Genomic DNA, 13,882 nt, shown 5'->3' with positions numbered 1-13,882 from the left:
ACCATTCCCTTTCTTCCTTTAGGTATAAAGGCTGCAGATGCCAAAGAACTTAAACAAATGGCCTCTCTGCCTTCTCTGAAACATGTTTACAGCGTTGCTAACTTTGATGCTATTTCGGGCATTCAGAATGAAATAATTAATCAGGTTTGCTCAGGGGTGGATGAGCAATTAAGTGAGCTTGTCAGCGGAGAAGAAGGTGAGCTATTGTTGTAAATCTAAATTTTCAGTGTGGGTATTTATCGTAGATGGGAACTCTCCAGGTTTGACCTGGAGTCTCCGGGTGAAGACCTGTGAAGAGCAGTGTTTGGCTATCCCCATTTCACATATATAATTCCTAGAACTAGAGACTAGAATCTTAAATGAGGAGGAATGAAAAAATAACTAGCTTTTACTAGCATAAGATTGTAGAGTTGGGATATCAAAAGTGGAATGTTCATTGCGGTAGCCATGAGATCACCCAAAACCTTCCTTATTAAGCCCTGGTTGTTTCATGTAAATATTTTCAAATTTGTTTTTAGCTGTTGAAGCTCCTTCGGGTTTGGCTGTCACAGAGATTTCTTCCAAATCCATGAAGATCACCTGGAGACCTTCTCTGAGCCAAATCACAGGCTACAGGATCCAGCTCATTCCAATGATAGCGGGAAGTAAACAGCATGTTCTAAATCTTGGCCCACAAACTACAAGCATCAATGTGAAAGACCTATCCCCAGATACAGAGTACCAAATTAATGTATTTGCAATGAAAGGGCTCACAGCAAGTGATCCAATCACAACACTGGAAAAAACCCAGGCAGTCAAAATACGAGTTGGTGAGTTATTGACTCTGTTATGTTTACCTTCCTGCTATAAACAGTTTTAGAAAATATATTATACTCATCAGGTTTAAATGTCTCACAGCACCACATTTAGCCCTGATGCTGTTTACATCGTGAGTACATGATTTGCATCTGTTTACTGAGTACTGTTTACATCTTTTTTTGCTTATTTTTAGAATGCTCTGGAGGTGTGGATATAAAAGCTGATGTTATCCTTCTTGTTGACGGTTCTTACAGTATTGGCATTGCCAACTTTGCTAAAGTAAGGGCCTTTTTGGAAGTCTTGGTAAAAAGCTTTGACATCTCACCCAACAAAGTTCAAATCAGTCTTGTTCAGTACAGCAGAGATCCATTTACAGAATTTACCCTCAATAGATATGACAAGATCGAGGACATTCTACATGCAGTGAATACTTTCCCATATAGGGGCGGCTCAACCAACACAGGAAAAGCAATGACCTATGTCAGAGAAAAAGTATTAGTTGAAAGCAAAGGGGCAAGACCAAATGTGCCAAGAGTCATGATACTGATTACTGATGGAAAGTCTTCAGATGCCTTCAAAGATCCAGCCATGAAGCTGCGGAATTCAGATGTTGAGATTTTTGCTGTTGGTGTAAAGGATGCTGTAAGGACTGAATTAGAAATAATCGCTTCCCCGCCTGCTGATACCCATGTGTACACAGTAGAAGATTTCGATGCCTTTCAGAGGATCTCTTTTGAGCTGACACAATCTATCTGCCTGCGAATTGAACAGGAGCTTCAAACAATAAAACAGAAGTGTAAGTATAATGCCATAGTGACAGAAATAAAATTCTGTGATCACAACTTGCTTTGTTGTCTAGGTCTGAGGGGCTCTGGACATCAGAGATGACTTGGCCTCAAGCATTCTTTTATTTCTGGGGTAGAGGGTGGTGTTTGACTCTTCCTGAACTCTGCCAACGCTTTCCCAATTTTAAGTCTTTCCCTCCATTTTGGCATTCCCGAGTCCCACCTCCCACCGAGAGAAGAAGAAGGAGAGCTCTGGGTGATGAGACCTGGGAAAATTATTTTCATGATGTCAGAAATGATAGCAATCAAAAAGCTTAAGTGTCTGCCAATCTTTTTTGATTATGTTTTTCAGCAACAGGTTTTTTTTTATGGTTTTCAGCGATGGTCATAAAATGAGCATAGTAGAACTGCAGAAGAATTAATAAATAAATAATTTAAATAAATAAGTGAAAAACCTTCCTTGTGGTAAGGAGTTATACATGAAAAAGTAGTTAAAATGCAATTGACAAAACATCCTAAATTTCCATACACAATAAAGAAACTATAGAATAGTAATGCAAGTTGAGACAGTGATATTCACCTATCACATATGATAAGAATATAGGCACTTTAGATATGCATGCTGGTGGGTCTGACTATACTACGACAACATTGTGATAAACTAAAACACACAAAAGTCTTTTGATAAAAAGGCCATCGCATTCCCAGTGGTTTTGCTTACATAAACTTTTAGGAACTTTAGAAATCTGAGATGGTTGACTTTATCGGTTGAAGAAACAAAGCCAACAATCTGGTGTTGTGACCTCAGCGTTAAGAGATTTGTTTATTTACAAAGCTTGGTATATTTCCAAAATTCCAAAAACAAATTAGTTACTAGCTACCACTTAAGAGCCACTGTTAAATAAATGCATGTGTTTTCTCAATCTCAATCCCACCTACCTGAACCTCAAAGGACTAAATGGCCAATTCTAATTCTAATGAACCATTACTGTTCAGTGTAAGACATAACGTTCAGGGTGGCAGTATTCTGAAGAATACTGGAAATGAATTCTGGAAAAAAATTCCCTTTGGTAGTAAAAAGTACCACTGCTGGTTCTGAGCTCATGCTTGTTGAACTATAAGGTACGCACACATTTCTCATACAATCACTTTTAGACAGGGGGCTTCTAACCAGTAGAGGTGAATTATATTTATGTTATACAATGCGAGTGAATGAATTAATAGCAAAACAAGTAATGGATCTCTAGTTAATCTCTCTTTATCATTGCTTGCAGCATTGGCATCTGCTCAGAATTTGACGTTCTCTGAGGTGACATCTAGCAGCTTCAGAGTTAACTGGTCCCCAGCAGCGGATGATGTCCTGTCTTACCTGGTTAAGTATAAGGTTGCTGTCGGTGGAGAAGAATTCATTGTTTCTGTACCAGCACCGACTACCACTGCGGTTCTCTCAAACTTACTTCCAGAAACAACCTATGCTGTTAGCGTCTTGGCTGAATATGTGGAAGGGGAAAGTGCTCCATTGGATGGAGAAGAGACAACTTTAGAAGGTAATTATTTGATATTCATGAATTATACAAAAACATTTTTTTTTATATACGCATACTGCATTGAACAAACTGATTCTAACTAAAGGTGTAGTTTTAGTACTAGTTGAAGCTGCTCCGCTTTCTCTCCCATTTTTCATACCATGTTTTTCTGTTGTCCAGCACTAATGTTATCCACATGTCTATCCTCCATTTCCCCTCCTGCTGTGTTCTTTTATTTGGAGATTTATTTCCTAAAGAGTGCTTTTGCAGAATGAATTGAAGTAGAGGGGCAGTTCCAACTCGCTGACTTCACTGAGTATTATGAAGGGCCAATCACGATTGCTTGCGCTAAGTTGGGTCTGCCTAGGTCTCATTTATTTAAAACATGCACTATGCAGGGCCATTTAAGCTATTCTTGCAGAAAAATGTTACAGAGGTTGGCCATTTATAACATCAGAGAGATGAAACTCCCATAATAAAATACCACAAACTTGTTCGTCTTTATATCCCCCAAAAATATTTTAGATATTGCTTGACAATTAAAAAGTTAATATATGTATGTATTAGCAATGGCCAACACGCAAATACTGTAACGTATCCATTTTTTTATTTAAGCATTCTTTCTACTGATTGCATATGAACCTTTTTCTCAACAAACAAATGTTCATAATTGTTTGGGTTAATAAATTGCATTGTATTGAATACAACTGGAACCCAGTCTTAGCCTGGGTCGTTAGTCACCTCTTGGTTAATTGGGCATCCTGGGGAACCCTATTAATTAAAAGAAAAAATAAATAATAAATATATATATATATATATATATATATATATCCATGCATGCAAGTTGTTGCCATAAAGTAGAGAAGTCAAGCAATTATTAGCAGTGATGTTTAAGATCAGAAAAACAACCTTATGCACTCCAAGAGCTGATCGGGACCATAACATCATGCTTAACCAGTCAACAGAGATTTAATGTTAATCCTTAATTTATGTCTATTTTAGAAACTGAAATATCTGAAACATGTTATAATGGCAAGTAGAAAGATAATGATATATGGGTAAATGTTTCATAAGCTGTTTTTATACATATACAACATGAGTCAGACATTAAGCATGTTGTATTGAACACTGGCTGGAAGCTATCCGGCTTTGGGTTTATCAAATAGTCTATCAGTAAATGAATGTAAATTGGCAGAGTTCCAACATGTTCAGAGTCAGGTTGTTATCTGCCTAACAAAGTGAGAAAACTACATTACTAACCTTAAATGGCATATAATATCATGGAAATGACAAAGACAAAGACTTGAGGTTTTAGGTAGGATATCTACTGAGACTTAAATGCATATGATAAGTGCGGGGTTCCTTGATTTTTTTTTATGGCGTCCCTCTTGTAAAATATGTTACAAAAGGAAAAATACGTGTTTAAAAAGTAACTTTTATTAATAGACTCCCTATAAATATAAAAAAAAACTAGCAAACGTATTCACAGCAGCGCACATACCCCACTTATAAATTGGTAGCTGTTCATCAACCATATAAGAGCAAGCTCCTGTCTAAAATAAGATGGGAATGACACTAGTGCTGGATGAATCACCATTAAATTAGCTGTATTCCTACTTGAATCATTTTGTTTTTCAATGGTTTTTTTTAGAGAGCCTATTAATAAAAGTTAGGTCTTAACCTTGTATTTTGGGGTTTGTTAAATCCTCCTTTCCCATCTACGCAAGGACCCTGGCAATTATTTGTCCCTTTTACAAACGCAAAGGGGAATTGTAAAGAATCAGCTGATTACATCTACTTGCCCATATTTTTTTCCTTCTTTCTCCCCTCTTTAGGTCTTCTTAGATTCTTCTGTAGTACCCAAACTCTCTCATATCCTTGTCCTCTCAGTTTTTTATCCATGAAATCACATAAATTGTTAATAATAAAAAAATACAGGTTTTATGTCACAAATATAACATCTGCACAAAAGCTTTCATATTTGAATGATATAATATATGAATTCAAGAACAGAATTTCCATCAATTTACGCCCTTTTTTTGAACAGTGAAAGGTGCACCACGGAACATGAGAGTCAGCGATGAAACCACTGACAGCTTTAAAGTTGGTTGGACTCCAGCTCCAGGAAATGTTCTTAGATACAGGATTGCCTACCGTCCAGTGGCCGGGGGTGAAAGAAAAGAAGTGACAGTCCCAGGCAATGAAAAGTTTACTACTTTGCAAAATCTCTTTCCTGACACAAAATACCAAGTTTCTGTGATCCCTGAATATCACTCAGGTCCCGGGAAAGCTCTAATAGGAAATGGGGCAACAGAAGAAGGTAAGAAATGTCCCAATCAGGTGGTTTAAAACCTGCCATAAACGGTGGTTTCTCAAAAACAAGTTGCACATTATTTTAAAACACATTTAGTGTTGGACATTTGGAACCATATGCTTTTTTGTGTTGTCATTGTTAGGAAGAGGCTGCACCGGTCACATAGGATAACACAATCACTGCACATGTCACCACTATAGTAGTCATCATGGGATAATCACTGTGGGTTTATAGCAGTCACCATGGCATCATAAAGATCACTGTCAAGATCACACCGGCTCCTTTTGGATACTACCACAGGATTACACCAGTCTTGACGTGTATAACAGCAGTGTCTATGACCTTTGCTTTGTGCCTTTCTATATAGCATAGTAATTATAAAACACTGTTGTGGAAAGATCATGTATAGTACTGTCAAATCCCCAAGTAATTCTTTAAGTCAATTTTGTCTCATTCTTAATGTTTGCTAGTAACAAATAAAAAACCTCTTAAAAGGTTTGGTATTGTTTTATGTGAATATACTTTCAGGAGAAATAATAACATGACAGAAATCTTAAGGAGTAGTTTCTTAACATGCTTGAGAGCTCATTGAATGTTTTATGTAAGTGGAATAGCACTCTTGAAAACCAAATGACTCACTCACCATTCTAACCATTTTAACATTTTCTACGTATTCTACTTATTCTTTTAAAACAACTTTTAACACACCTTAATCTTAAATGGATTCATTTTCCTCTGTTTGACTTTACACCTTGTATTGTAATGCCGGTGTAAGTATCCACTAGTGTTTATCTATAAATATTCCTTTGAATGTATTAATAGTTTTGATATTGAATAGTTAAACAAATGAGGTCCTTTTAGATGATTGATGAGGAGGGAATTCATGATTTAGTGCCTGCTCCTAAAATGCACCTCATTTGGCTCATTGACCAACAGGAATTGCATGTTGTAGAATATAGAGTTCTACCCTGGAGTCCTCTTGCATGCCCCCCTCCCCCCAGTTGAAAATCTTTGTCCATTCACTGCACGTCTATAACTATCTGCTGTAAAAAAAAACATCCCTACCATTTCAACCTCAGCACAGGGGTTGTGCAATGCAAGTAAAGTGGTCATATTACCATAATAACCAATTAAATGTTCCTACTGATTAGACAGCCTCGATGGTTCCTTTGGTGATAAGAGAGTTGAACTTTGCATGAGAATGAGTTTTTATGTACATCCCACAATTACTGAAATGAAAAACTCAGTAAAGTTATCTTGAGTGCTTATCCTGTGTTTTTTTCCTTACTTCTCACAGTTTTAGGAGAGCCAAAAAACCTGCAAGTATCTGATCCTACAACATCCAGTTTTAAAGTATCATGGAGTGCAGCACCAGGGAAAGTATTGCAGTATCTTGTGACATATATGCCCTCTGAAGGTGGCGAGCCTAAAGAAGTTACACTCCAGGGAGATGTCACAAGTACGGTGTTACAGGAACTAGATGCTGGTACAATGTACTCACTATCTGTAAATGCATTGTATGCATCAGGAGCTGGATCAGCCCTACCAGGAGAAGGAGAAACTCTTGATGGTAAGCTACATTCTCTTTTTTTATGAGGAAAAAACAACTCAATTGACCTCCATAACACGGGCGTAACAATCATAGTCAAAGTGGTTGCAACTGCGACTGGGCCCGCCACTCTGGAGGCCTGCGTCACCTGTTTTGTGTGTAGTGACAAGCTGTTTGGGGACAAAGATGGTACAGACAAGCTGTTTGGGGGCACTGACAAGCTGTTTGGTGGCAAATATGGCACATACAACCTGTTTGGGGGCACTACCAAACTGTTTAGGGACAAAAATGGCACAGACAAGCTGTTTAGGGCACTGAGAAGCTGCTTGGGTGTAAAGATGGCCCAAACAAGCTGTTTTGGGGGGCAAAAATGACACAGACAAGCTGTTTGGGGCACTGAGAAGCGGCTTGGGTGTAAAGATGGCCCAAACAAGCTGTTTTGGTGGCACTGATGGCCCATACCACCTGTTTGACAAGCTGTTTAGAAACGAAAATGGCACAGACAAGCTGTTTGGTCCTTTGATAAGCTGTTTGTGGGTGAAGATGACACAAAAAAGCTATTTGGTGCCACTGACAAGCTATTTGGGGGCAAACTTGGCACAGACAATCTGTTTGGGGACAAATATGGACATATAAGCTGTTTGGGGCCAAAATGAAACAGTTTGAGGCAAAGGTGGCAAAGGTGGCACTCACAGGTTGTCTGGGGTCAAAGCTGGCACTGTGGGACATGTTGCTTGGTGAAGCCAGTCAGTTTTAGCACCAGAGCCCTGCGGTTTCTAGTTAAGTGTCTGCTTCATAATCTTGTTTTAATAATACAACTTGAGACAATGATATAATGTGATTTCACATTGAACAATATGAAGTACAGTTATAAAATAATTAGTGTCTCTGCTATTCAATATCTGGAGTTATTCTCAAGGTGCATAGACCATTGTTGCCTTCCCACAATAAGAAAAAAATAAATTAAATGGTATTGGAGTAGGGGCATAGCCAGGCTATTGTTAGTGCTTCTCTCTTTAGCTACCTGTGACACCTCTAAAAACATGCCTTGTCTGCCTAGTGGGAAATCTGGCCCTGGTGTCCTCTGTACTGTGTACCTGTCGGCCAGGTAAAGTAACTACTTTTTATAATGGCAAAATGTGCCTGTGTGCCCTGTGGCCAGTTCAGGGCTTAATAAGATTCAATGAGATGTTCCAGGAAACAATGAGCTATTGCAAGATGAAAGAATTAACCTCTCTGATAATCCATTTACAAAATAAGCAAAGTAAGCAACTGCTTAGGGCAAACATGGTCTACAGGACACCATATACCTAAAGGGAAGACCCATCCCTCATAAAATTGTATCTCCATAATATTTTTATTAAAAATTATTGTTTAACATGGGCCATAACATAATTACCATGTATTAACTTGGGCCAAGTTGGTACTTCTAGCTGCCAATACTCTCCAGAGCATCCCTAAACCCTAGTCCTCATTATTCATCTGGAGGAAAATTCAAGGTATCTTTCCGTACAATTCAGTGTATTCAGACCTTGGTGAAACTTGATTCTATACTTTTAGTGTCTTAAACCAACCTCTGACATCACAGTTTTTTTGCAGCTGTGTATTAGCAGTCAACTAGTCTATTTGTAAAGTGGTTACATACCCTAGTTCCCACTTTAATTGATTGGTTGTGAAGGTTGAGCTTTTTTATTTTATATTTTAAGTGATATCTTTAGCAGAAAGTATTTACCTATTTTAGCTGACAAAGATTTATTTTATTGGTTTTACCCTGAGGAAAAATAGCAAATTAATTCTATGTAGGTGGAAAGATTTTTTTTTATATTTTTGAATCACAATTTAATAGTCTGGATTGGCAGCTTTGTGTTATTCAGTTGATGGGTAGTGTACAATTATCTTTTGATTGCGAGCCAGTTAATGAGATCTACAGTCAGATCTACAGTTCCCAATTGTGTCCAGTTGTTTGATGGTTCTACATTTTACTATGGAAATTATGCCAAAACCACATGTCATAGCCCTCGTCGAGAAATGTAATGGAAAATACAGATAGATTAAGAGCTGGAAATGCAATAAGGAGCGGCTGATGTTGAGTGCTACTGGTTTTGTGATCTGAGATCCCAAGGGTGAGGAGGTGGTAAGAAGGAACTTGGCAGAAGTTCCTTTTTATTGCCTTCAGGCACATATTTGAAAAGCAAACACAGACGGTATTTCAAGTTGTTAATATATTAAGGCAGCCTTGGTTTTTGTTTGTTGGGATGAAATGAGAGGTGAAGTACTTTCTCTTTTTCCATTGCTGGAAGCAAAACTGAGAATGGCCCAGCCTATCGTGCTTAAAAATGTGCTATTGGATTACAACACAGACATAATTACTTGAATCCCATAGTTTTAGCCGAGGGCTAAGGACTTGCTTTGGCTATGGAGCAAATGCAATAAAAACATTTTTCCTTGTACCCAGATGAACTTTTTTTGTGCTATACATAAAAAGAAAAACTTAAAAGAAAGGATCCGATTTATGTTTACTTGTTGAGATGGTTAAATAAAATCCACCGGTCTGATTTACTTGAAAGTAAAGTTTATGTTACATGGTTCAGGTTAAGGATTTTCATGGTAATGAAACATGTATGTAATTTAGTAGGCTCAATGAAAGGAAATGATTCAGAGTTCTGCTAAGTAGACAAAGTGCAGCCGTCGCTGTGGATGAATGAATAAAGTGCACGTAATGTATTACATAGTATGTGTTGACAGAAAGCAAAAAAATATCGTGATCAAGGCTGCAATCCAGATAGGTGCCTTGGGCTATTTAAAATCAAGGAGCATCTGGTGAATGTATATATACAGTATATTTATATGTTCTGTCCAGATTCTTCTTAGTTTTCATATTTGAATTGAATAGACTGACCGTACATAATGATTTCGGCTTCTTAACCCTATGCTTAAAAGGTTGGGTTTAGAGAGATGCCAAGGACACTGTATTAGGAATGTATTACATATTCTCTCACAATGCACATAAGTAATGCTTGTGGCTTGTGGTCTACAAACAACTGCCTTGCTCTCCAAAGCGTGAACAGTTGAAGTTGGATCCAGATTCACTAGACTTTATGTTTGAGGCAGACACTGTAATGATCTCATTGTGGCTCATGTGTTGCACATACCCGAATAAACCAGGAAAGTTAAGCAGGATACTCGTTTCTTGATTATTTCCATGAAAGCTATTATATAATGAGTCTGTTCAGAGAATCTATAAAGAGCACTGTTCACTAGATTTCGGTTTCAAGGCTATCCTCATATCCTGGAGAGTGAGCTACAAAGATGCCTGCTGAATCATTGTGCCATTTCCTCAACTTTTACACTCACAAACCGAACAGAATGCGTAATGGTTATCATGACAATCAGGAAGGAATCCGAGAGGGGACAAGAGGAAATGTAGTTATTTTAATAGGAGAACAAAGATTTAATTGTAAATAATTAATGTTCTTTGACATATAGCTGGGACATACAGTAAATAATGTATGCAGAACTAACACTCAGATCTAAAGCATATGCTGTGAGCATGTATGCTTCTATAATGGCAGCTGTAGCCCACCGCTGGATGTCTCCTCTTTGCCATATTCCCTATGCCTCATTCTCCATGATCTAAAACTAAAGGGCACCATATCAAAGTAGCACTAAATATAATGTGCGTAGTTTTCTTTTTATACACAATATATTTTAATGCAATTTCAACACAGGGTTTGTGCTCATCAATTACAGTAACTGTATTTCTGGAATAACACATTTATATAAGCATTTCACTTAATTGAATGTTTAAAAAAAAAAGTTAAGCACTTCTTCTCAACTGAAAAGCACTATTTTGTGTCTTTAGTCATTCTTATGTAAATGTGCTAACACTCTAGCACATAGTCTGAGCATAGTGTCAAGAAATATGGTCAAAATCACGAACCCATTTGGTCCATAGTAATGTTTAATAATATTTCTGCTGGAACGCAAAAGAATAAAATTAAAAAACACTCACTAAAGTTGTTCCTCAATAATTATATTTATACAAAAGACCAACGCAAACTTTTGCACATTGCACATGTTACATTTTTGCACAGGTTTATGTTTAAGGGAATTATTTTTGAAAAAAAGTTGTTGATATGTTTGGCCCATAGGTCCACATGTATTTAGTAACCTAGTTAAGAGACATTTGTCCACAAATTAGCACCAGTTCTCTTTTTGCTGATTCGGTGGATGGCGCTTTAGTAGAAGTCACAATAATACGCAGTGGTTTATTAGATTATGCAGCCTTCTCTGTCTAGTTATGCCCTGGTATTAATTTGGTTTAATGTTCATATCTGTTATTTCGGGTAGTATGCCGTGCAACATTTGAAGATTAATTATTATGTGAAATTATGACTTTTTGTTATGAGTTTAAAATCAAAGACACATTTTGCTGTTCCAGCACCTACAGAGAATACATTAAATCAATGTCACTGGTGGGAATATTATAATTTGCTTCTCTACCATAATATTCATGAACAAAAGAATTGTCAAATTTGGTGTCTTGGAGATATATCAGATGTTGCAGTTCTATGATGATTAGACTTTTTTGCTTATTACAGCAATACAGTGCAGTGTTTAGTCCTAGAGTAATCAAAAACACCAATGTTTACTTTATTTGTCTCTCAAGAAGATTATGGAGAAATATTCTGTTGCCTTATATTTATAGAATGAGGTATGCCTCTTCCTTCTCCATTAAGGTCTAAGCAGAAAAGACAGTTGACGAGTTGGTTCACTAAAAGTCCAAATGGCAGCTGAGTTAAATGGAAACATAACTTGACCCAGCTCTCATGCATCACATACTATAATCTGACCAGCTGCTCAAATAATCATTAACATTGGAGTTTCGTAAGTTTATGTACCTTTCAAGTACCCCTCTGCAGGATGAACAGTTTGTCTTTGGGACCCAGGTTTGGCGCTACAATGTAAAAATATTAAACAGATTAAGCAGCTGCTTAGGGCCCCCATTGAACTAAGGGTCCTCCTCAAACGATTGGGAGGGTTGATGGAAATTTGTCTTTTAAATACTAACAAACTTGTGATTATGCACCTTCATTATATATAAATATTCATTTTAATGGATGCCCCCCCCCAAATATTTGTAACTCAAAATAAATAACAATTCAATAGAATGTAACATAATAAAATCATATATACATATTTGGCAATAAAATATATAGTATACTAAATAAAGTACACTAGAATATTTCTTTAAACACACCAAAGTTTTTTCTTCAAATAAGTACTCGAGAATGGATATAGACCTACTGAAATTGTATTTGGTTTAATTATTGTTGTTAGTCACAGACAGGAAGTAGTCTAGTTTTTAAACTATATTTATTTTTTTCTGTTGCTTTGGAAACGCCATAACATTTTTAGAAGTCATTTTCCTCCCACGGACAGCATTACGTCGAAAGGGCATTTCTTCACAATGAAGTTTCTGGTATCCCACAGGAAATCTGCTTGGTTTATTATGCATCTTATTTTTTGGAAAGAGATAACAACAAGGGGCTTCTTTATGCATGCTCAATGTTTTATGCCGAGTCATTAATTTCCTAAACTCTGCAGTCAGCATTTGTGTCTTTGACATTTTAAGGAATCGCAACTGTTAACACAAAATAGATTTTTAGTTTTTGCAATTTTTTATATATCTATATATACATATGTATATTGGTACATTTTCTTGTTTAAGCTTTCTAATTCACCATTATCAATAAAAGTCTTATTTCCTACTATTTCTTGCAAAAGTTAACCAAGAAATGAAAGTTTTTATAAAAAAAACTCATCATAAAACTGATGAGTTATCCAGATGTTTCTAGAGAATTATCACATGTACCCCACTGGTAAGGCCAACTCTAAGGAAATTGGTTCTGTCATGCAAGGGGAAAATGAAATTGATTTTCCATATGACAGACTAGGGGGAAGGGGTATGAGAAGCAGATCCGGGGCCTTTTGGCACTGTCTGTCACTATCCATCCCCTACCCGCTTATTACCAAGCTTGGGCATGTTGCAGTCTTTCACTGACAATGTTGCTCATGTCCCAGCTATTTCTTGCCATTCTTCTGCCAAAAGTGGCTTTTTAAACTTTGGATGAGACCAAAGACTTTTGTACTGAACTGCTCCTGTAATAAAGAAAGCTCCGGTTGACATTTGTTGGCTGTTTCTCCGAAAGGACCCAGCCTGTCTTATTCATGGAGATATTACTATGTTATATGCAAACTAAAACTGACTTTTTATCCACCAGGCAAAAAAAAAGCATCCATTCTCCAGACTGATCAGTTTCTGTGTTCTGTGGTCATCATCTGTTCCACCATTTATTTTATTTTCACATCTTCTAAATTTGTATTTATCAACACAGTTGCAATTATGAATTATGAAAGTTACTTTATGTGCAACTACTTTACCTCCTGCATAATATAGGATTAATGCTAAGGAATCACAACACACCAGTATGTGTACTGGTGATTATTTTTTAGAGAATTATATCACATAAGGTGGGGTATGATGTTCTCAGACTATTTTAGGTCAATGCAAAATCCCTGTGGTTCACATCTGGCCCATGTGCCTCCAGGTGGACAGCCATGTTTTCAGCTTATAACAAATATATTTAGAGTGGCGTTAAAGAGTTGGTTAAGCACAGTAAATCTACATCTTAACTGTCAATAAATTATTGTTAAACATTTTGTCAGGTTTATGATCTGTTACAATGTTGGAAGTAAAAAAAAGTACAGCATCTGGAGTATTTACTGGTAAAATAATCCAGTGTAAAGAAAGGACACATACTACATTTGACTGAAAAAAGACAATGGCTCCATTAAGTTTTTTTGGTCGGGGTACGCAACATGCATTTTCAATTATGCTGACTCATAG

The 13,882-nt window shown here is 36.9% G+C and overlaps 1 protein-coding gene across 1 annotated transcript in view; it reads left to right on the top strand.

Moving 5' to 3' along the window:
- Nucleotides 1–13,882, top strand: part of LOC149302391 (collagen alpha-1(XII) chain-like) — a 76,651-nt gene that overhangs the window by 8,069 nt on the left and 54,700 nt on the right. The window contains exons 7-12 of the mRNA XM_089482457.1: nt 23–196; nt 519–809; nt 992–1,594; nt 2,858–3,130; nt 5,157–5,429; nt 6,721–6,993. Coding sequence (XP_089338583.1) covers nt 23–196; nt 519–809; nt 992–1,594; nt 2,858–3,130; nt 5,157–5,429; nt 6,721–6,993 — 1,887 coding nt within the window. The remainder of the gene's footprint in view (nt 1–22; nt 197–518; nt 810–991; nt 1,595–2,857; nt 3,131–5,156; nt 5,430–6,720; nt 6,994–13,882) is intronic.

This window comes from Sceloporus occidentalis, unplaced genomic scaffold (assembly GCF_023333645.1).
Source record: "Sceloporus occidentalis isolate IW3139 unplaced genomic scaffold, rSceOcc1.0.p SCAF_19, whole genome shotgun sequence".
NCBI lineage: Eukaryota > Metazoa > Chordata > Lepidosauria > Squamata > Phrynosomatidae > Sceloporus > Sceloporus occidentalis.
This window is presented reverse-complemented; position numbering and strand designations above follow the sequence as displayed.